This window comes from Falco peregrinus, chromosome 6, assembly GCF_023634155.1.
Source record: "Falco peregrinus isolate bFalPer1 chromosome 6, bFalPer1.pri, whole genome shotgun sequence".
Classification (NCBI taxonomy): Eukaryota; Metazoa; Chordata; class Aves; order Falconiformes; family Falconidae; genus Falco; species Falco peregrinus.
The window spans coordinates 47062589-47086634 of record NC_073726.1 but is presented as its reverse complement, the minus strand read 5'-3'; the positions used below and the strand labels follow the sequence as shown (position 1 = coordinate 47086634).

Below are 24046 nucleotides of genomic sequence, written 5' to 3'. Positions count from 1 at the left end.
GTACGCTTCTCAAGAGTAACTTGCCCCAAAACGGTTGAAAGGGAGAGGAAGTTTACATCCAGCGGAGTGGGATTCTGGTATGGAAACAAAGGGAAATCATAAGGGAAGGACAGGAGGGAAAGCACTCAGACCTATGAAAGAGAAGAAATGAGAAATAAGGGGCGAAAGGGAAGAGGCTGGGACTGCAAGGCTAAACAGAAAGGAGGAATATAATAAAGGAATCGCTTACTTCTTCTAAGTCACCTTGTAGGCTCTGGAAACAAAGGTGGATTCAGCAACCTCTGTCTTACTCCTCTGTGTAACTTTGTTATTTTATCTTAGGTATTGCTTTTAAGTGTATATTTAAAAGGACCAGGAAGCAATTTGCACCGGGTGCATAAAGAAATAAAAGTACTCTAAAATGTACTGGTATAATAACATGGCCCTTTCTGTTATTAGGTTGATATCTGAGTAACAGAATTGCAATGCTTTATTAGTTCAATTTTTATGTATATTGCATGTCTTGGAAGTTGTAGTATTGGTTTGTGTACGTTGAGGGGGGTATGGGAAACCAACTGTTTCAAACTTACAGGGGTTCAGCTATGCAGTGTTTCTAGAGCCCCAAAATGCTTGACTGTATGACAAAGGTATCTTCTGCGGGATTAAAAACTTTGGGCTGTACTGTTCAGTGTTTCCTGTATCACTAAAAATTTGAATACTGCTTAACTTGAAAATTGCAAAAGTCTCTTCAGGTGACTCAGTCAAGGCTAGTATTAACTTGCAAAAACACTTGAAAGAGCACTTAACATAGGTTTGCGTTTTGGAAGGTTCTGTCCCACTGTGCTTTCTGCTGTTCTTTATTTTTTGATATTGCTTTGGATATAGCTTAATAATCTACAGTCCTTTAAAAAAAACAAAAAACAACCCACAAACCAACAATCAAAAAACCAACCAAGCAAACTGGTCTGGTAGTGAAGAGTTGCTCTCCCTGTCAGGATGAAATGAATGAATGTGTAGAGGGAGAGGCGTCGGAGAGGGCCAGAATAATTCTTCGAGCACAGAAATGGGTACTTTTGAATAGAGAAGAGCGACACAAGTGAGAGGTGCAGTCTCGTTAAGTTTGTGCTTACTCAGTGGTAATACCAACGAAGGAGTTGCAAGTGCTTAACTTTGTGTCTGCCTGCAGAAGCCCAAATGACTTCAGTTTACAATCCCTTTCTATTGCTCAAGTCGTCTGAAAGGTTGGGATCACAGTCGGAAAGCAGTCTGTCCTTACTTGATGGGCATAGACTCTCAAAGATGTACGAAATATATTGTTTATATCGCTTTTAGTGTGAAAAAATTATTGTAATCGGGTTACTATATTGGCCTGAATAAGGGTGGGCCTGTCTTGTCAGGCACTGGAGGGATTTGCCGGTCGCTGAGCCCCCCCCCCCGGCTCTGGGTCCGCTCGCACTGCGCTGTAATGCCAAGCGCCATACACTCCCTCCCCGAGCCCGCCGGTGCCCGGGTGAGGGGCGGGGCTGCCGGCCGGAGTGGCCGCCAGGGGGCGCGCGGGGCGCCGCGGGTCTCGGTGTGAGGGGGAAGCGGCGGTTGCTGCTGTTTGAACCTCTACCTACCTCGATCCGCCCGCAGGCTTACGGGTGCTGAAGGCGGGGCGAGGGCTGTTTACCTTAAGATGGGTGTGAGAGACAAGTTCAGAGGAGTACTCTCCAATGACCGCAACAGGGCTATTCAAAGATGGTAAAGCTAAACCAGGTCTCTTGATATTGACAATGTTTTGATGTCGCTGTAGTAATTTGTTATTTTAAACTGTCTACGCTGTCACTTTAGTGTTCTTGTTTTCTAAGTTCTGGACATTTGCTAGTGCATTTAGGTGCACGTTTTGTGTTGATAAAAGCTATGCAGCAATGAGACGATACACCAGTTTTAGGTCTACCACAAATTAAGTCTTCTAAATCCATCACTTTTCCAGCACAGCTTTATCAATATTACATCCGACCTATACCTTTCTCAGAACAAATAAAAATCTTAATATGCTGGTGATGTGAAGTTCAGATATTGTGAGACAAGTGTCATGCATACATAGTGATGCTGTTTCTGTTTCTTTTATATTCATGTGGGTTTATTTTGATAGGGGTTTTTATTCTGATACAGATGATTAACATGTATGTATGAGCAGATCAGAACTTACGGGGTTTTATTTTGACTGCATTGTTTTCAGGCCTTGAAACCATCATGCTTTGGGACAGCAAACTCTAGGCAGTTAGCATTTTTTTTTTTCCTGGCACCCAAAGTTATGAATTGGACTCTTAATCTAGTAAGATCTTACTTCCCCTCTGTGAAACTCAGCATTTTCACACTTTGTAATGCAGTGCAGCAACCCCCCTCCAATTGTGTAAAATGCAGTCCGGTTTGTAGAAGGTGATTTCAAAGGCTGTCAAATACATTAAATTCACCAAAAGTAAAATTAAATGTTAGCCAATTTTTTTTGAAAGGTCTTTATTGTGATATATTTAAAAGTGTAATTTTAAATATGGGCACTTCTTTAGATGAATACTTTTGTGGGGTGGCGTGCACGCAGAAGGCTCACTTTGCCCATCTACTCTTACCAGGAGAGGAAACACTTAATCATGCTTGTTTGGGCCTCAATCTGACAATATTGTTTGGAGGAGTCAGCTTCTCCAGCTCCAGTAATATTTTTGAGCAACTTTTTCCTAAGCCTGTTTAGCATAGTGGTATGTCGGGACAGTGGTTGGTATGCAAGACACCTTTTTGCTGCGGGGAGGGAATCATCTGCATCTGAATGCTCCTGGTCCTGGTTAGTTATGGGCTGAATGTCAGGACAGATAGCTCAAAGGAGAAATAACAATGAAATGGTGTTTTTGCCTCTTTAGGAGTATTGTTTTAAAGCACATACCAAAAATATCATCTTGACACTGTTGCCAAACAAGGGCTGTGCAGAGCTTAGAATGTGTAGGTTTTTATGACTTGGCTTATTGGTGCATTTAATGTCCTGGAAGAATCTCTTCTGAAACACTCTGATATTTTTGACTTTTAAAGTCATGAGTTGAAAAAGATCAGTTAGATGTCTCCTCATTACTTTTGTTAATGAAGGTATGAGGAGGGCATCTGGGCCTGAGGAGCCTGTTTGAAAGGTTATAGAAGAGGCCTATCAGGTAAAGATGTGTTTTTTGTTTCAATCAACAGCAAAAAAACCTCCAAAAACAAACAAAAAAAAAGGCAAGCAAGCCAAGAGCTAGCTTCAGCTCTTTGTGGTCAGAATGGTGTGGTAATGATAATATCTGTAGCAGAGGTAACTGTATGGTTTCAACCCCCTTCCCTAGTGTAAAAGGAAGTTCAGGAAGACTAGGAACGTGGAAGGTGAAAGTGCATGCTTGCGTGGGTGAGAGAATCTAAAGTATATATGCTACCTGGTGAAGGAAGAGAGTCTATTCAATGTTCCCTGTGTGGCTGCATCTCTTAATTATTATGTGCTGTACATATGTGACCTAGAATATAGATTAACAACTTTGTGGCCTTTTAAATGGCACTCATCTGATGTCTGAGCTGTGAGCAGTAGGGGTGAGGTGAGTAATTCCCACTGCAGTGAGAAGTCCTGCCATGTTGTTCTACACCTTCAGACTTTCTGCAGTTCTAGACTAACCAGCCAGGGAAATCTGCTTGTTAAGAGTGCTGGTGTGATAACAGTGGTTATTTAAATAATATAATCCTGTTGAAGTAATTTTTGTCTAGCAGTGCATGTCAATTGTTCAGCAGGGACACATAAACAAGCCACATCTTCAGATCAGCATTCAGTTGACTGTGAGCCATGATACCATCTGTTTGGTTTCTTGATTTGTTTTTTGTTTTCAGTTTTCACTCTTTCACTTAGATTCTCTGGAAGCAACTCTTTACTATGCAGCATTCATCTTCTTTCAGAGTGGGTATGTTTCCTTCACTGGGTAACATGGAATTTCGTGTCTGAGGAGAGAAGGGGCTTGGAAGGGTTGAGTAGTCCCTACTCTTGTAATTTTGGACTGTTACCATACATAGGCTTGGAAATTCTAAGTCTGGCACTTACTAACTAAGGTTAACATGTAGAGAATTCTAAAACTTGTGTGTTATCAGTATCTCTGAATTACTGATGCATAATTTCCTTTCCATTGTTTTTTGTCTGTCCTGTAGCTCTTGGTAAATACTATCTCCAGGCATTTCAGGTTAAAAATTTCAGTAGGACTTGGTTTAAAAAAAATAATATCCTACTGCAGGAAATGTTTGTGTGTGATAGAATAAAAAGTACAAGGGGAATGGAGACCTCTGTATTTCACAGTATAAGTCTATTGTTGAGACTTGGCATGTGCAGTTCCTTATCTTTCCCTCCCCTGAGAGAAATACAGTTGTTTGTTACCAGAGAGGACACTGTACAAAAGCCTGTCTTAACCTCATTCAGAGAAATAGTAAAGAAGCCCTGAGCCGTTCTGCTTCTGGTGATGAAGCTGCACCTGTTTAGGATTAAAGTCCTTCAGTATCCTAATGTAGGTGCCATTTAACTTGGGATTTGAAAATGCTTCTTTTGATGATGTCCCATAGTTGTCTGTTATATTATTTAATGGCTTCTTCAAGATGTTACTTGGATTTGTCTTTGGCAGAGTAGTGCTAGAACTAGTAGAGGTACCCATACAGTTTTTCTGATAAACTGGTCTGTGTCTGTTGGATTTCTATTCATCGGGAATGCCAAAGATAATGTAAGGGATAGCTTCTCATCGCTTGCATTTTCTGTTCCTCTCATTAGTGAGAGAAGGTGAAAGCTTTTTGCTATCAAGAGGTGACACTGAGATGGTGAACAACTTCTATGCTAGTGTTTTCCTGTGGCCCTGGAACTGAGAATGCTGTGTGGGAGCCCCATGCTTATAATTAACTTCAGTACTTTTTAGAAGGGTTGGGTCCTAGTTACTCTGAAGCTGAGCCTGACAGATACCACTACCAAATTGCCATCTCTTTGGTGTGAACAAATCTGTTAAATGAAGTACGCAGATCTTCTTCCATCTTCTGTGTTTTAGAAAATGGCAATGACTAGAAATATTTTTTTTAATGCTGCTAGCACTGGATGAAATTAGAAAAACTTCAGATAATGTTTTACTGGTCTGGGTATAATGTTGCAGGAATATTTACATTATGTGCAAAGTGGTCAGCCGCACCACCTTACTTCAGTAAATCCTAATGTTTGCTGCAATTTCATTTTAAACACTTTACCTCTGTACCACAGTAAGACAACTTAAACTTCACTAATGGTCACCAGACCAGGAAAATGTGGGTGGGTTTTTGTTTGTTTGGGTTCTTTGTTTTGTTTTAATTTGAAATGATAATTTTAAAGCTAGCTCTTTTGATCTGTCTCGGGGGTAGTCCTATGGATAAGCTGTGATGATGCACAGCAGTAGTAATTACAGGTAATGTCATTGCTGAGTTTAATGCTGTCATACCACAGCCAAAGGATGAGAGAAATTCTTCTATTCTGCCTGGTGCTTCTAGGGACTGATCTTATTGGACCAGTGAGTTGTTAAATGACAGCTTTCTACTTGTACAAGTGATGTCATTTTGCTTCTGCTTTAAGGACAATAGCTATTAAAAAGTAGAAGTTGAAGACCTCACAGAACACAGGGTAATAAATGCATCTGGCCATATTACTGAAGAACACGTTACCTTCAACTTTTCATCCCCTCCCTGCCCCTCTTCTGTTCTGAAGCTGACTATTCTGATGGTCTCAATGTGTGGTAATCCTGTAGGAAAAAGTTAAATGGTACTTGGAAGGAAAAAAGCTCCATAAAGATATTATGAGATTTGAGTTTTACTGGTGTTAGAGGACTGTATTACTCATTAGTTGCAGTTAGATTTCTTGTGGCTAAGATTTCTGTAACACGTCTAGTAGAATATGATGTAGGTCTTCCAGTGTATATTGTATAGTCTCTTCTATGGTTTGAAAGTGATGCCAAGGTAGAGACATGTTAAATTAGGTTTCCAGTTTCTTGAAAGTGCCATTGGAATGCTGATTTCCTGTACCAGGGTAGTTGTTTTCTTCTGAAATATGGAAGTAGCATCTTAATTAATCTGCTTGCTGATGTGTGCAAACACCAGAGCTGTCAGTACAGATCCCAACAAGAAAACACAGCATGTGTTTTAGAACTTCCTTCCACTGGTTGGGTAGTTCAGTCATTCAAGAAAAAAAAAAATCACTAAATATGAAATTCTTGTTAACATGATACTTGAAACAGTGTTATGACCAATGCATTTGAAAGTAAACATGTCTCCTATAGCTGTAGGCTGGTTGTTTTTTGTGTACTACAGAAGTAGGCTCAATTGCTTCAAAAACTAATTAGATTTTTATGTGATAAAGGAATGGAATGATTGGTAGAGTTATCTGTCATTAGTCAAATCTGCCACTTGAGTGACCCTGTTCTTTCTTCAGACTGCTTGGAGTCGTGTTTATTAGAATTAAGAAATAGCATGAGCTCTTGCAATTCTGTTGCTTTTTAGCAGCTGATTTTAAGTCATCATGCTGGGATTTTCACAATCCAGGAGTTAGAGGAAAATCTGATATAATTAGGGGGTCAGTTACATTTGGGAAATCCTCAAACAGTCCTTGTTCAGCTTTAAAATATTGAGAGACTTGAGGCCAGACCAAGCTTGCATGCAAACCGATATTGAACTGGCATTAATGGCTAGCTAGATACTTTTGACTCATGTCAGTCATCTTACAGTTTTTTAGTGATACCTTACTAAATACAGCAAGAAGAAAACTGTTAATTGTGACTGTTACAACATTTGTATTTGGAATTTCAGTCTTGGATAAGTACCAGAAAACCCAGATAGGTCTTCTGGGCAGCTAAGTTGAACAAAATGTTAAGTTTAGAAGTTGTATCTGTTTGTGTTTGTATCTCTAAGTTGTAGAATATAACTTATTTCAAAGCATTATCAGTATCTCTCTTAGTTGAGAGCAAGCAGATCCTAAGCATATTTTTTTACTGTCTTAGCTCCTCACTCTCTTGCAGATCTTGGAGCTTGAAATGCCTATTGTAGTAACTGAGGCTTCCCAAGTTGAACAAATGTTATGATCACTCTGTTAGGATATAGTGGAAACTGCTAATTTAGGAGTAGCATCTTGGCAGATTATTTTGATAACCATCTGTATGTGGTGGTAGTGTGTTGCCAACTGTTCAAGTAGTGTTGCCAGAGTTGGGTTTGGGATTCGTTAGAGCTACAGTAGCAGAGGCCTAAGCAGACAGGCAGGATTTTGAAAATTGGAGATTGTTTATGGTTTTGCCTTTCTTGCACTCACTCTGTAACATTGGGTAATCTTACAGAGATTATCAGGGTAAGTGGAATGGGGATTTTGAGAATTTACTTGAGAGCGTGTAGATACTGAAGAACTTTCTTTTATCATTAGAGGAAGAAGTGTTGACCTACTAGGTAGGAGAGTAATGAGAAGAAATCCCAATGGAACATAAATATTTGTAACCTAGTGTAGTGATGGTGAAACAGCTAGAAACTTGCTTCTCCAGTCATAGGAAAGAAGTCCTATCCTGTTATATACTTGGATTTCATATTAAAAAACAGGATTAGAATGAGTAGGTTTTGTTTGGGTTTTTTTTCGCTTTATAGGAGGCTTGTAATGGGTATTTCCTTATATAAGTAGGAGAACCGTGCATGTTTGTTTAGTAGGTGTAAATGTTTGAATGGTTTCACATAGGCTTTAATGGTGTAGAGGGGGAGTATAATTACTTTTTGTGGGTTTGTATTTTTAGGACTCTGCTATCTTCCTGTTCCCTTAGAAGAAAAAGATGTTTTATTAACTGAAAATGCTGTTTCTCCCTCCCACACTTACAGAAAGCCACAAAGAAAACTGACAAACCCAGGCCAGAGGAGAAGGATGACCTAGATGTAACAGAGATGAGTAATGAAGATCTTCAAGAGCAACTTGTGAAGTATGGACTAAATCCTGGCCCGATTGTAGGTAGGTCAACTGAACTAGCAAATACTTACCTGTTCAACAAATTTTTCACTAAACCTCAGTTCTGAGCACTCTTAAGCTTCTCTGATACAGGTACTAAGTTTAGTACCAATACTATTACAGTCCTATTTCCCGCTTTGTTTTCATTGAAGTAGTTATATTGAGAAGGCTTGAAGGATTGCAGTGTAGGCAAGTCCACTGTTTGTTCCTCTGGTGTACTTGGCCAGCTGGAGATGTTCCAACTTCTGTTCTGAAACTGCGTAATTAGTGCTGGGGTAAGTATGTCTTCTGATACTAGGGTTGAGATCTGGGGCCTGCTTACATAGGAAATACATCTTACATAATAACCTAATAGCATTGAGAGCAGAATGAGAGCATGGAACTTCCCCTTCCCTAGAGCATTCCCTACTGACTGCATTGTGCAGTAATGTTTTCCTTTGCTTTTTTTTTTTTTTTCTGGCTCCTTGAGTGTAGTGTTCTATCTTGCATGTTAACTTATGTCAGGAGAAGTCCTGAACCCAGCTTAATCTCCTGGCTTGGGCACTCACCTGTGAAGCGGGATCAAAGCGCCTTGCCTTTCAGATTGTGCACTGTCCTAATGGCAGGGGACTTCCATTTCACAACTCTTCAAAAAAAGATGGTTGCCTTAGTGTGCTGAGCCTTCTGTGGAACGCTCTTGAAACCCTGTGTGGATGGAAGTGTCAATGATGGAGCCTGGAGTCCTGTGTATATTCAGTCTTATGCATAGTCTTTTCTGTTAGCTGTTTCTGTATGCCTTCCCATTCAACCTATTCCTCTTGGATACTGCTCAAGTCTTCTGAAAAATTCAAGTACCTATGCAGTCCACTGGAAAGATGTTCAAATTTTGTCTAAGTAAAAGCCTCAGAGGGATTGGATTCTGTTTCTTTTGAGTCTGCCACTTCTTTTTTTTTAAGAGTGGCTTCCTCTTATCTGAAATCTTCTGAGGTTAGACTTCTCTGCAGATAACAGCTCAGTCACCTCTACATGTTTTTGCCAACACAGTCCTGACATGGAAGTGTGTGCTAGACTTGATGCCTTTGAGCTTTTAACAGCTGTCTTTGATCAAGTGAGCCAACCTGACGGCCAGATGCAGCGAACAGGAAGTTTTGTAGTTGCTGCTTTCTTGCACTGCCTCTGATGCTTATTGGACTGAACTTGCCAACAGGGCAAAGGTTAAACTAAGAGGGAAGGGATGTTAATCCCAAGGTGAAGGGAGTAATAGGCTTAACAGTGGGATCTGCATGGAAACTGTTGCCCTTGCAATATCAACCTCACTAAATTTTTTGTGAAGGCGTAACAACTCGTGTTTTGCAGCATATGAAACGGAACATCTAAAGAAGCAAGTTCCCTTTCTGTAGATAAATGCTTGTAATTTTCAGTGTGGTAACAGGTCTAAGTTTATTTTAAGAATTCTCTTAAACCAAAAAGTTAGAAGCTGTAGAGAATTATATACCTAGAGGTATATGCTTTAGACCATACAGACTAATTAAAAATAAAAAAAACAACCCACAAGTTTAGAGATTCCCAAGGAATATATAACAGCCAAGTTCTAGCAATCATGTCAGGAAAGATGAAAACTATGTCTTTAGCATATATCCCTCCTTGTTATAGCTACTACTAGGAAACTTTATGAGAAAAAACTGTTGAAACTGATGGAGCAAGGTCCAGAACTAAAGGCACCCGTGCCTTTCCCAGAGATTTCTTCAGCTCCTGAGAACACCAGACAGAATGGAAGTAATGATTCTGACCAGTACAGTGACAACGAAGAAGGTAAGACTTAAGCGGAACTTGCATGTCAACTATTCAAACCATGTATCAGTAATGGTTGCAGAAGAAATATCTAAAGAGGGCATGATCTTGCTTTTAGGTTAGGCTTTGAGATACTGCTGTAGACCATGTGAGTCATTGTCATGGTTTAACCCCGGCCAGCAGCCAAGCACCATGCAGCCAGCTGCTTGCTCACTCCACACACACACACCCCCCCAACCCGGGATGAGAAGGAGGATCGGAAAAGAATGTAAACTCAAGGGGTGAGATAAGAACAATTTAATAGGTAAAGCAGGAGCCGTACATTCAAGCAAAGCAAGGAATTCATTCGCTATTCCCATGGGCAGGCAGGTGTTTGGCCATTCCTAGGAAAGCATGGCTCCATCACACGTAACGGTTACTCAGGAAGACAAATGCCATGATACCAAATGTACCCCCCTTCCTTCTTCTTCCCCCAGTTTATATAATTAGCATGATGTCATATGGTATGGAATACCTCTTTGGCTATCTTGGGTCACCTGTCCTGGCTGTGTCCCCTCCCAATTTCCTGTGCCTCTCCAGCCCTCTGGCTGGCAGGGCCTGAGAAACTGAAAAATCCTGACTTCGTTGTTGCTGGCTGATGTTTATACTAAAAACATCAGTGTCCTATCAACATTGTTCTTACATCAGAGCCAAAACAGAGCACTGTACCAACTACTAAGAAGAAAATTAACTCTATCCCAGCTGAAATCAGGACAGTATCCACCCCTTATTCCATACCATTTACGTCATGCCACACATTTTTTAATACAACCTCATTAACCACTATCACCCTTCCCATCCTTTGATACAATACACAAACATCATTCCCCTAGTCTATGCACCACCCCTATAGAAATGTCTATAAAATGTCCACAAAATGTCCATTGAGTTCATTTATTCCATAAACGTGATCTCTTATGGCGGTCACTCAGGAGAATAGAGGTTGTATGGGGTTATTGGGCATCAAAGCCAGCTCAAGTCAGGTCACTGTTGCACTTGCACTGCTTCTTGTAAGGCTTGTCCTCTAGTGGTTCAGGTGGTTGCTGCTACAGTCATTCCTATAACATGAAACTCAAATCATGGGTTACAACAATTTAAAGGTATATCCATTACAGGCTCCACCCCTGGACCCCTCGGACTACCCCGTAGGGTTTAACATTGCAATGAACTCTTCCCCTTGCCCCTGCTTTGGCTTGGAGCAGGTTGCAGTCTGTGGATAAATCCAAGTGGAGCCTCAGCGATGAGCCACAGTCTCTGCGGGGGTGTACCTGCTGCAGCACAGACTCCTCCACAGCCACAGTCACTTCAAGGTGCACCTGTTCCAACATGGCCTTATCCATGGGCCATCACCGTAGACCTGCTCCAATGTGGCCTTACCCACAGCCATAGTCCTTTCAGGAGTAAATCAGCTCCAGCGTGGCCTTATCCTTGGCCACAATCCCTTCAGGGCTGTACCTGCTCTGTCATGGGCTTATCCGTGGCCACACAGTTTGAGGTGCTCCAGCATGACCTTACGCACAGCCACTGATGCTTCAGTGTGTACCTACTGCAGCACTGACTCATCCACAGCCACAGATGCTTTGAGGTGTACCTTCTCCAATACGGACTTGTCCTTGGGCCAGAATTCCTTCAGAGGCATACCTGCTGCAGCACAGCCATAACCATGGCCACAGACACTCTGAGATATACCTGCTCAGGCATGGACTTAGTCACGGCTGCAGGGGCTTTGGGGTGTCCTACTCCCACATGAACTCATCCACAGGTCATAGTGCCTTTGACTTGAGTACACACTGGAGTTCCAGCCTGTCCAGTACAGCAGCACAGGAACAGCAGCGATGCCCTGGCCACCTGGCAGCCCCAGCACATCACCATTGCTGTTAACAGAATGTTCCTGGGCACAGCACAGTAAGATGATAATACAGCAAGCAGCGAAAGCAAGCAGCAGCCACTAACAAGCACTAGACTAATACACAGTAAGGCAAGCAAGCCCCATGATAAGCACAGAAACCTGCCCCTTAACAGCTAAACAGCAATAACAGCTATAAATTCAAACTAGCACATTCCAATCAAATCTGTTATTGTCTCAAACCCTTCATGTCCCATATTGGTCATGCAGTGCTAGCACAGCGATCCAGGTACTTGTTCTGGAAAAAGAAACTCTTTGCTACTAAACTGTTCTCTTTAGTCTGCTTTGCCCAGACTGGAGCCTGGAAATCTCATAGGTAGAATTCCATATTAAGTGTTCTAGTGTTCTTTGCGTTTTTATGTTTCAGTGCAGTTTTGTCTTATGGTGCTCACAGTAGTTATTTACTATAGGAAGGTGTATGAATGTTTGTGTATTAAACTTCTGTAGTTTTTTGCTTAATGTCTATCGTGTATTACTCAATCCCTTTTATGCTCTGTTCCTTACGGACTTACTTTAGGCTGGTTGATAGATTAGTATTGGGTGCAGTTTTTGCAGTTTTGATATCAAACTTATATTGAAAAAGTATAGGGGTGGCGGAAATGGAACCTAAACCACACCATACAGCTTACAGAAAGTAAAAACTGTAGGCTTTAAAGAGTGTCTTGAATGGAAAGTTAGAAGATGCTTATTTTGTGTGGTTTGGTTTTGGGGGTGGTTTACTTTTCTGTTTTTACAGGAACATCCATGGAGATAGGACAGAAAGGGTTAAACTAGAACCAAGAACTTGATGGTTCTCCCTTGCGTATTTGGACTTGTTTCTGAGCTTTAATATCTTGCACTGTCAGGGGGAAAAGGGGTGTTAGAGAATTATTATTTATTTTCAAGACAGTCAAGAGCCCAGTCACAACTGACAGCTATCTCCTTACACTTACATGTGCTTCTTCTAATTACTGTACTGTTAAGATGGGGGGGGGGGGGGGGGGGGATAAACATACACTCTGCCCCTGCCAAAAACCAAAAAGTCAAACACCACCCCCCCACCCCCCCAAACCAACAACCCCCCCCAAAACCGAACAGGTTTCTATAAATGTACTCTTAAGTTGGTATAATGCTATTAGAATTTTAGAAGAGGGGGTGACCATAATACATCCTCTTACTGGTAAAATGATTGCTAGCCACTCACCCTTCTTCATCAAAAAGGAGTTGTATATAAGAGGACCTATTTTAAAGGAGATGAAACATAACAGCCTAAACAATGTTGAAAAGCTTCAATACCCTTACTACAATCAATAGTATAATGGTACTTTGGTTGAAGTAATTGCAGCTTGATACAAGTTCCTAAACGGAACTGTTGGATTGGTCAAAGCTTTTCTGAAGTGTAGGACTTTTAGGACAAAACTGAAATACTTGGGTCAGTGTTTTAAAACAGTTTTTAAAGTTGTTCTTCAAAAGTCTTTGTTCTTCTACATTCAGTTAAGAAACTGTCTCATGACTTTTTAAGGAAATGGTAAGTAATAACAGAGTTATGTTGCCTCTTAAAATGAATTTTTATTAAAATACAATTGGTTTAAACTAGTACAACAACCAGTAGTATTACAGAAACTAGTTATATTAAAACTGGTTACAGAGCCAAAGACTGAACTGAGGCTTGAGAAGAGAGAACCATTGAAAGCCAGGACGAAGACTCCAGTAGCACTCAAACAAAGAAGAGTTGTTGAACACAACCAGGTATGTTTAATTTAGTGGCATCTGGAATAGCTACTAACTGCAGGTGATATGCTCACTAAACACCTTACTACTTTTAACATAATCACATTCAGCTAAGTGGGCTGTGCTGTTTCTTAGAAGTTCTTTCAGAAAGCCCATTCTAATACAGCATGAAAATCTTTTGAATTAACTATAGCTGCTGTGTTTAGCCTGTCTGATAACTTTCAAAGTTATGGTCTGCTAAAGGCTGTTTGTCTGACTTGCCAGCTGCTGTAGCATCTCTTAGAGAAAAGTAATAGGCAGCCTTAACATGTTTGGTTTTGGAAACCTCACAGGTTTTTAAGTCAGATGGGCTGATGTCATCCGGTTGGTTGTTTGTAAACAACTTGATTTAATAAAAGAAGCAGTTTTTTAAAAAAAAAAGTTTGAAAAAGTTTTGGGTGTTTTGATTATTATTTTTTTGGTTGGTTTATTTTAGAAATGTTTTAAATACATATACATACATATTTGTCTTGTTTGATAGCTATAGATACATGTATGCATTTTAAATACTTATGTTTAATCACTTAAACATAGTCATTTAAACGTAATACAGAAGGTAATGTACTTCTATATATGTATAAAAATATGGTCATATACAGAAGTGTATGTGCATACACACATGCACTAGTTATCTATATTATTTTTTTTCCTCAGCTATGCTTGTAGCAGCTGTACTAGAGTAGATGTTAATTTGATGGAAAGCTTCTCCTAAGAAGAAAAATAGCAAGTTTAAATTTTGCTGTGTGTACCACTTACCCTTTACTTAAAATAGTACTGGTTCTGTTGTCTTGGTGAAAGAGGGGTTTTCTGAAGCACCTCAGGCTTTCAAATTGCGGGCTGAATACTGGATTTGTTAGTTGGTAGCTCATCTGTCCTTGTGATGTGGCAACGTCACTAAATACCCTGTTCTCCAGCTTAGGTGACTTAGGATCTTTACAGTGTTATTTGTCTGACCAGTAAGCAGTGGTCGTGTGCTACAATAAAGGACTTGCACAGAAAATGTTCAGTGACTCAAAATCTGACCTGTTAGTAGCTTGATGTACGTTAGCAGCTCAGTGACTTTCCCCACTCACTGATTTATGGTAAATGCCAGTATTTCCGACTGAGATTGTGTGTGGATGTAAGACACATGCATAGCAAAAGCATGTTTATGCATAGAGCAGGTAACACGCTGCTATGTGAGTTTGGGCAATACAACACAGTTATGGAGATATGTAACTAGTTCTGCTTATTTTTATTTGGATTTTCAGAGAACAAGCTGAATGGACTTCACTTCTACAAATCAAAATACATATGTAGTTCAACACACAAAATACTCCTTAATCTAGTCATGTGACTTTTGCTCATGATGGTCTTTATAATGGGCATCTGAAGCTTAGGTTCTTCTATTTTAAGGATTAATTTTTTCTAAATTGCTGTTTACCCAGAAATCCCTGCCAGCCTCAGTGTAAGAGAGGTATTTAATGCAGCTATCAACAAGCAAAGCTTCCTAGTCTTCAGGAACCCATTTACAGAATAAAAGGGAAGAGATACAGCAATGTATTTTTGTGGCATTTTCAAGTGATGAGTGCTTACTCATTTTTTTGTCATCCCAATTTAATTGTAATAGCATTAGGTCATTACTGTGTTTTGTCCTGAAGTCTTTTACATCTGCAGTGCATACGCAATATTTTGTGACTTAAATATTTTAATTACCAGTAGTTAATCAAAGGAATATTGCCTGATTAATCAAAAAATTATCTGATTTCAAAATGATGCCAAATTCTTCAGGAGTTCTAACTCTAGCTTGTTAAACCTTTCAACTCCTGACTGCTGTGTTTAAAAAAAAAAAAAACAACCAACAACAAAACCACAAACAAAAAACCAACAAAAAAACCCCACCCAATAAACCAACCCCCAAACCAACCCCACCCATTCCCAACAAAAATTTACAGCTGCTTGAAGCCAAGGAGAACTCAGTGTTTTTGGCCAGCAAATGTGTGTAGTCATATATTTTGCTGAGAATAAAAGTGTAAGATTGGGAAGATGTCTTTTTTTCTTTTCTTCTTCCTGTGAAATTGGAATCTTAAGTTTGCAGCTAATGTGTCAAGTGACCGTACTCATTCTGCAAAATTACATGCAATTGTTGTGCACTGCGTGGCATTGGCTCAAAGACTGTGGTGGCTCTGAGGAGTGGTGGGACTGAATTGGTTGGTATCGTGGTGTGAGCAGACTTGCTAGTCATTTCTGGGTCCTGTGCACCACTAGTCTTAGTCCAGATGTACACAGCTGAAAAGATTGTCATTTTGCATGGATGGACGTTGCTGTTTTCTTAAAGAGAGAATGCAAATAGTCTTTAAGCAGGCTGGCACAGAAGGAATTGGGTGGGGAGGTTGAGCAGGCTTACGGGTCTTACCAGTCAGTTAGCAGTGGAGGGCTAGATGAATTTGAGCTCTGCTGTTTGTGTTTAATCGCCTCCTGATAGTGGAGAACTGGAGGAGTTGGAAAACAACCCTAATTTTAATGTCCCCTTCCATTCAGGTAGGTGAACATACAGTTACAGTTCAAAACTGAGCGTAAGGCCCCATGGTGAATGGCACTGGAGAGAGAGAGAGGCTGAACAACATAAAGTCAGACTTTGTGTAGTGATGTTCTGCTACGCCTCCCTGCGGTTTTTTGACTACCTGGATAGCTGGGCTTCTTAAAAATAAAAGCATGCAGTGTTGCAGCTGCAGGCATACAAATTTCATGTGGCCTACACCAAATAAATTTGGTAGGTGATAGCTGAGGTAGACTCAATCTATAGCTTCACTGCTTGTGGGTAATGTGACAGTTAAAAGCACGTGCAGACTAGTACTTAGGTACCCCACACTGTCATACCTTTATTGGCTTATATAGAGTGCTAGTGTACCTAAACATGAGTATTACATTCTAATAGGGCTTTTTTAGTTCAGGTATCTGGGATAAGCAGACAGAGCCTGCTTAATTGACAATGAGGATAACTGTAAACTGTAGACAACTTTATTTTTTAATTTTGTCTGTTGAGTATACTCTGCTGAGGTCTGGATGGGTCTAATGCAGTAGACTGGGGTTTTTTTTTTCTAGACTTCATGCAAGAAAAAACTTGAAACTTGGTACTTAAAACACAAGACTGACAAACATCTGAAGAACTAAGGAGAGAGGCTGTTATTGAAGTACTTCTAACTTTTTATTAGAATAGAACTAGTTCCTAGTCAAACAGCCTGGGGCAGGGGAGCCCTCCATTAGTAGGGTGAGAGCATTGCCTTACAGCTTGTTTGAGTGGAACCACTCTGAAATTTGTGTTTTTCTCTAAGCTGAAGAAAAACCCCTCTCAAAGAGAAAGTGTACAAGAGTGAGGTGGGAAGGTTGCAGGTTAAACTTTTCTTAATAGGGAGGCTGGTGTCTGGTGTTGGGAGATCCTTCATTAGAATGCCGTTTGAATTGAAACGAATATTGGAGACTTAAGCTGAAATCTGCAATTCTATACAAAACATCTGAATCTGTTTGGTCTTAGTCTGTGTAGAAGAAATACATATCATGTGGTTTTCAAAGTATTTCAGTGGCTTTGATGTAAAGCAAAACACTTGTGCTCCCTCTGCTGGGTATGTCAGTGGCTGTAATACAGAACTGATGTTAAGAATTGTGAAGCTGCTCAGCTTCTAGTTTCACGGGAGTATCTTTAAGATACAAGTGGGGAGTGGATAAGGGCATTGTTAGACTTCTCACCGCCCCCCCCCCTGCCCCGCGCCACTTTCCAGCCTGCTCTCTTAACATGTTTCAGGGCTAATACTGTCCCAGTGAAGTTATTTCTGCTGTTAGACCTGTCAGTGACACAGTTGCACTAGTCTGTATAACTTCATTGGCACTGAGCATGACCTCCAAAAACTTGGTAATGCATCAATGCATGAAGTGTTAATGTGCAAAGTTTTCAGTATTAACAAAGCAGTAATTTTTACTTTTAAACTTAACCAAGTGAAAAGGAAAATCTTGTATATAATCTAGAAGAACCAGGCCTCTACCTCCCTTTCTCTCCTGGTCTATGTTTGAAGTTTTGAGGAGGATTTTTTCTGTGAGCATAAAACTTGCAATAAGGCGTAGGGAGTGGTCAGCCTTTAAGTTTCACGTTTCATGTTGCTACTTACATTTGTAAAGATCTGTGCCATGCTTGGTCATTTAAACCTACTGTTACGTGGAAATTGTGAGTTTCATCTCTGTGAAATTTTTAAGATTATAAAATATCTCCTGCTGTCCCCTGTGGCTGGAGATTAGTTTCTGTTGAAATATAGGTGGCTCTGCTAAACTATTCCCATCACCGCTTGAGAGAATAGCCCCCTGTCTGGGTAGAGGCCAAGGTGATGCTTTCTGCTTATGCTCATAGATTAATTTTTTTTTTGTGTGTGTAGGCAGGTAATGTAATGGGCTGGAAATTATATCTGCTGTCCATGACTTGATGTAACTACTTGTAGCATTAGTTAGCTCACTCTGAAGTGAATGAATCACCACTTTTTACTGTTGGGCATTATTTAGTCAATTCTGTATTTGAACAATAACGTGCTCTTAATGTAAGTATTGTGGTCAACACTAATAATCTAGTTAGCTATTCATTACTGAATATATTAGGATGCACTATTTTTATATTTTGATTGTGGACACACTGCTTCTGGAGTATGCATGCTATTCTGGCTTTTGGTTGTGGGTATCCAATATTGAGAGCTGGCTTTCATGTATTTGATAATGTGTTTGATGCTTGAATAGACCTTTTCTCAAGATGGAGTTACTGAGACTGTCTGGACAAGTGGATCTTCAAAAAGTGGACCTCTGCAGGCATTTTCTAGGGAGTCTACAAGAGTGTCAAGAAGAACACCAAGGAAAAGGGTGATGAGAGGCTTATTATAATAGACAAGCTTTTTTTCTCACTGTTAGGGTCCCAGTGGCTATTTTATTCAATTGTTTTCTTTTGTTTGTTTTAAACAAACAGGTGGATGCTACAGCACAGTTGCCTGTAGATGATGCTGTAATATCAGAGAGTACTCCCATAGCTGAAACTATATTGACTGCAAGCAACGAGACCCTAGTAAATATGCTTAGTAAATACGTTTAATAAATCATGCAAGTGGTATTCTTCTGTAATATACCTTTACTGACAGAATCATTCTGTTGTGAACAGATAGACTTTTAAGGAAAGTAAGACTATTTGGTAGTCTTTGAAACCACATATTTTTTATCTGTATAAGTACCTAATGCTGTTCACTTTGAGATGGGACTGAGTAGACATCTGGGTCCCATCTGATATCTGTTTGTGGGGAGGGTTGAAAGAACCGCTTTAAAAGTTTAGATTTTTTTTTTAAGTACATGCAGAATATCTGCTTTTAAGGTTGGCTTTTCTTGTGAGCTAAATAGCTTTTATGTTTCTAAATGGCTTAAAAGAAACTACTTGGAATGATAAGCAATGTGTTTGCTGTGCTTATTTCAGAGTATCTGTTAGATAACCTTCTTGAGTTAACTCCTAACATGCATATATGCAATGCACATAAAGGTTTTGTTGTTTGCTTCTGCCACCTTTCCCCCCACCCCCTTATTTTTTTGTATTTTGGCTGATTCTGAGTTTGAACAATTTTGAATCTCGGCAGGTTGTCAATAGGGTGCCTGGAAATTTCAAGCATGCAGCTCCTACACTGTCAATCAGTGAACTCTCAGAAATGCCCAGAAGAACACCAAAGAAACCCTTGATGACAGCTGAAGTAAATAAATTAAAACTTAGATTGCTCTTGCTTACTCTCTGTGAACAAGATTCTTGTGTGTATGTGCTTACCCCTTAGTAAGAAGGGATGGAGGATGTCATTGCCCAGGTGGCTCTAGTAAAAATAGTGTTGTCACATGGCATAGAGGAGAGAATATAAACTTAATTTTATCTGCCCCTTTCAGATTTGGCAGTGGTGGTGGGAGAGTGGAAATCCTGCTGTTTTCTTTTTTGCCTAAGCCAGATATGTTTTGGTGTGTTATTTCTCCTTGTGCTGCTGTTTTTCTAAGCAAAATGTAGAAATTTTTTTTTTTAAATTCTTTGAATAACTCAAATGTAGAACTGAACTGGGTTGTCTACCTTTGATCTTGTAAATCAGCCTATCCTGAAAAACCACAATGTTCCTTAATTTAGGTTATCAAATAGTAGGATTACTTTAGACCAAAATCTGAATTTTAAAAGCATCTGTACATTCCTGTCCTTTACCAGGAAAGAAAAGAATTCTTTTTCTGTTAACCTATTCAAGCTGTCAAATTAAGTCTCTCTTGGAAAACTAAAGCACTTGCAAGTATAATGTAATTGTATTAATATAGTACTGTAATATTGTTGAATTTTACATTACTTGGCTGAATTTAAGTGGAGTTCATTTCTTTGTGTAGTTACTTTAGATAAAACTTGTATTAATACTTGTGAAGCCTGTTCTACTAGTGGGTCTGGGGCTTATGAAATAGCTTGCTTTATTTTTTTTTTATGTGACTGGAATGTAGACTTAGTTGTCAAGTGGAAAGTTGTGGGAAAACTTGGTGTTTTATTTTAAACTGCTTAAGTTTTTTTTAGTTAGTATATTACTGTACTGTAGCATTGTTTATTACAGCAAGAAGAGACAGATTGCCCACGTCGATGCTTTTTTAATCATGTTGGCCACAACCAATCCTGTGATCTACTCAACACAGCCATGATGGAGGTGATGGTTAGTTCTTTTGATCATCTGCATCATTGGCTGGCAGGTGTATTTATGCAGCATATTGTTTATCTTAAAGGAAACTGCGGAGAGCACGGAGTGCTTTAAGACACCAAAAGTGACCAGACAGCTGCCACTAAGAAAGTTTAAACTAACTTCTAAAACCCAAGAAGTAAGCTTCTTGAATGTCACTGGGTGACTTACTCATTCTTACAAATTGCACGTGGTTGTGGTCACTGAGAATCTGTGCAGGAGATTGTTGTGTTGTGGTCTGTTAGGCCTATAACTGTTTTTCATTTCCTAGGTGCTGGAGAGAACTCATACAGAAGAAGGAAGAGTAGAAAGAGATATTCTTAAGGAAATGTTCCCTTATGAAGTATCAACACCTACAGGAATTAGGTATTTCTAAGGTTTATGGGGGCTTGTTTACAACTGAGAAACCTATTTAGGCAGAAGAGTATCTTTATATTGGTAGATTTCTGAGGAAAAATTTTTGCACTCTGGCCCAAGACAGTTGAGATGACCGCCTAGCTCTTCTGTTCTAGGTACATAGGATTGAATCCAAGAGTCTCCTCTTTATTTAAATTGGGGATGGGAGAACAGGGTGGTAATATAGTAGGAATCATTACTGAATTTCTGGATGCTGGAAGTTAAATGGAAGGGGCTTCTCTAATGGCTCATAATATTTAAGTTTTTGGCTAGATGTAACTGCTTTAGGCTTGCTGTTAAATTAAGGAAAGAATTTTCAGATACCCTATTTTTTTAATTTTAAGTAGCAATCCTGTTGTGGTCAAAGAGTACTCTAAGCATGAATAAGGATGGCAACTAGGAAGGGCTATTACATTTTTCCTTTGCAACTTGGTATTTAAACAAAAATTGAAGCAACCTTCTGGATAGTTAAGTGATTCACAAAACTTTGTCCTGTTTAAAGAATATGAGAAAAAGTTGAGATTAACTCTAGTGTTTCCAGCATGTTAATTATAGCTTCAATTTAAACTGCAATTGCATAAAATTTTACCCTAAGGAAAACATATGGTACCGGTTACTACTACTGTGGTGTATCTGCTCACCACTCAGCTTTGTTCTGTCTTGTTTTGAGGTCTATCAGTCTTTTCAAATCTATACCAGTTTTTTTAATAAAAAACATGCATGTGTACTCTTCGTATGTAGGGACTTGGCAATGTCTACTTACTTGGCAAACCCTTACTACTTTGCCTCCTGGCTCTGTGTATTGGCTTAGCCATCAGTAGATATGTTAATGGCCAGGAACAATCTTAGGTTTAGAAATCCCAGTGGGGCTGCATAAGTTATTAAAGATGAAAATAGAGAGACACACTTCCGTAGAGTTCTATTGCCAGTTACGATCCATTGATTATGTGGGTAGGGTGAAGTGACATTTGAGGTGTTTTTTTGTTAAATGATTGTTTGAATACTGAATGATTAACCTTACAACTAGTAAAGATAGACATGTTGGAGTTTTGAGATGGATATTTCGGGGACTGCATTCAGTAGAAAGAACTTGTAGTTCTTTACACTAAAGCTTTCCTGTGTACCTTAGATTGCTCTTCCAAATATGCAATATTTCAACTTTTTTTTTTTACTAACAGTGCTAGCTGCCGCAGACCAATCAAGGGAGCTGCTAGCCGACCTATAGAGCACAGTGACTTCAGAATGGAGGAAAGTTTCTCTAAGTATGCTCCAAAATATGGTACCTCAACTGACATCAAGTCGGAGAAACCACCAACAAAAAAAGAACGCTCCATTCCCCTGTGGATAAAAGTTCTTCTTTTTGTTGTTATTTCAGTCTTCTTGGTTTTGGTTTATCAGTCTATGGAAACTAATCAAGGAAATCCTTTCTCTAAATACCTGAATATGGTCTCTCGGGGTGGTGCCAAATGAGTATCTTTCTGAAAGGCACACCCAATTTGATCTCCTGTTTCTAATTGTAGAGAACTCTTCTGCCCTCTCATCGGCTCAAGGACTTCTTACAAATAATGTGATTGGAACCTGATAAATTGGATAAATGAAGAAAGGTAATATTAAATGGACATCAGTAACTTTGTGGACTTCGGACTAGTAGGAGATCACTTTGCCATAGGAATAACGTTTTTTTAGATCTTCAAACTTTTTGTAGGCTTTATTTTTTTAATGTGGACATCCTTTAAATTCATTTTTGAGAAACTGTATATTTGTTTTTGCAAGAACTTGGAAGCTGAGAAGGGCAAAAATGTAGTAAAATGTGAAGCTGTGTTTTTAAAGCTTTTCCTTTGTACAGAAAAGAAGTTGTACTTGTCTCTATAGATTATTGTGGAGGAGGATTTTAACACGTGACAAAGGGAAATGCATCTTTGTATGCATTTTTTTCAGTAACAGTGTAACAGAATTGGGTATCTTAGGATGTAGGGAGAGTACAATGACAAACCTTTTCTGTAGGTTACTGTAACTTTAGTAAATGTAACTGTAAACCTGTTTGCATTTCTGTAAAAGTCTTAGTATCATTAGTAACTCTGTTTAAGTGTAACATCGTTTACATGTATCCCTTCATTTTAGTGCTTAGTGTTGTAGGAGCTGAATACAAATCTTAATTGGCAAGAGATGTCTTAGAGGAACTTATTTATTAGTAATATGCGTGGAAAATAAAAATTGCATCAATATAATTTGCTACTAAAATACTTTTTTGGGTCAAGGTTGTTATCTGAAGTAGTCTAAATTCTGACTTTAGCTGTCGTCTTTTTTCTTTAAAAACGAGGTCTTTCCAACACAGCTTTATGTGATTATCTTTGAATATTCATGTAGAGAAGTATTCTCAAAGTGTGAAAATTCCATATGAAGTTTTATTCTTGTATGAAGAGGGCATTGCTGCATTTTCTGCTACAGTTTCATCTTCTAAGGTGAGATATACTACTTTTATGCAGTTGAATATTTTTCTCAGTGGAAGCATGCTGAAACACTATTGTGTAACTTAGTTGAGCAGGCAGCTGACTTTACTACTACCAGTGAAGAGCGATAAGCAACAATTTTTTTAAAGCGAATGTATACACTTTGGTGTGCTTAAACCTGCAGCCTACAGATGTTCAGTCTTATTGCTTGGTACAAAATCGCAATAAATCATACTACTTATTCTTAAAGTGCTACTTACAAAAAGCTGAGAATATTAGTTAATATTCAGCATCTTTTTACTCTAGGTACAATTATTGTATAGACTATAGCTATGAGGAAGCTTTACTTTCTGTGAACTTTGGGACAAACATGGTAATTTGTAGCAAAGCAATAGTTTTTTTCTCTGTTAAGATTAATGTTTTTTTTCTTTTAATCTGCTTTTTTGAGTAATCCAAATAGCTAAACTTGTGTCAATCCTATAGAAAATTGTAACATAATACATTCACTTTTAGTGTCAAAATACAGAAAAATAAAAAATGATTTTAAAGTGTGTGGATTTTCCTTATCAAAATAAATGCATTGCTGAAAAGCAGCAAAAGCAAGTCAACTGATGTATCAGTGGTGGTGTCTGTTGCTGCTACAATCTTCCATCTTAAAATAAAAAAAAATCCAATTGTGAAACCAGAGTGGTTTGTGTCAACACTTCATGTGAGGAATATTCATCATACTTACACTATAATAATAGTTTTGCACCATAATCCTTTAGCCTGTGTTAGACCTTTAATTTGGGTGGGGGGAGAAGCTAGTCTTCATTTGGTTTCCAGTGCTTAAGGAACTTCCTTTTCACTTGAAATTATTTTTTTACCTCACTTTGCTATATGTTTTAACATGAAATATGTCTTTCTCTTCTAGTTACATGAAATATTTTCAGTTGATCTCCTTCAGGGATACTATTAGCGTCATTAAAAAAGACAAAAAAACCCAAAAAAAACCCAAACCCAACCAACCAAACCC

General features: G+C 39.1%; 1 protein-coding gene across 9 annotated transcripts in view; it reads left to right on the top strand.

Annotated features, from left to right (window-relative positions):
- Positions 1–23635, top strand: part of TMPO (thymopoietin) — a 28109-nt gene extending 4474 nt beyond the window's left edge. For 2 of the 9 annotated variants that reach the window (XM_055807981.1, XM_055807975.1), the window contains exons 2-11: positions 7864–7990; positions 9620–9778; positions 13330–13430; positions 18207–18326; positions 18430–18525; positions 19082–19192; positions 20066–20155; positions 20232–20324; positions 20457–20551; positions 21760–23635. In XM_055807981.1, coding sequence (XP_055663956.1) covers positions 7927–7990; positions 9620–9778; positions 13330–13430; positions 18207–18326; positions 18430–18525; positions 19082–19192; positions 20066–20155; positions 20232–20324; positions 20457–20551; positions 21760–22051 — 1221 coding nt within the window. In that variant the 5' untranslated portion in view covers positions 7864–7926 and the 3' untranslated portion in view covers positions 22052–23635. The remainder of the gene's footprint in view (positions 1–7863; positions 7991–9619; positions 9779–13329; positions 13431–18206; positions 18327–18429; positions 18526–19081; positions 19193–20065; positions 20156–20231; positions 20325–20456; positions 20552–21759) is intronic. The other 7 variants (XM_055807976.1, XM_055807977.1, XM_055807979.1 and 4 more) reach the window with 7 other exon arrangements.
- Positions 23636–24046: the final 411 nt, after the last annotated feature.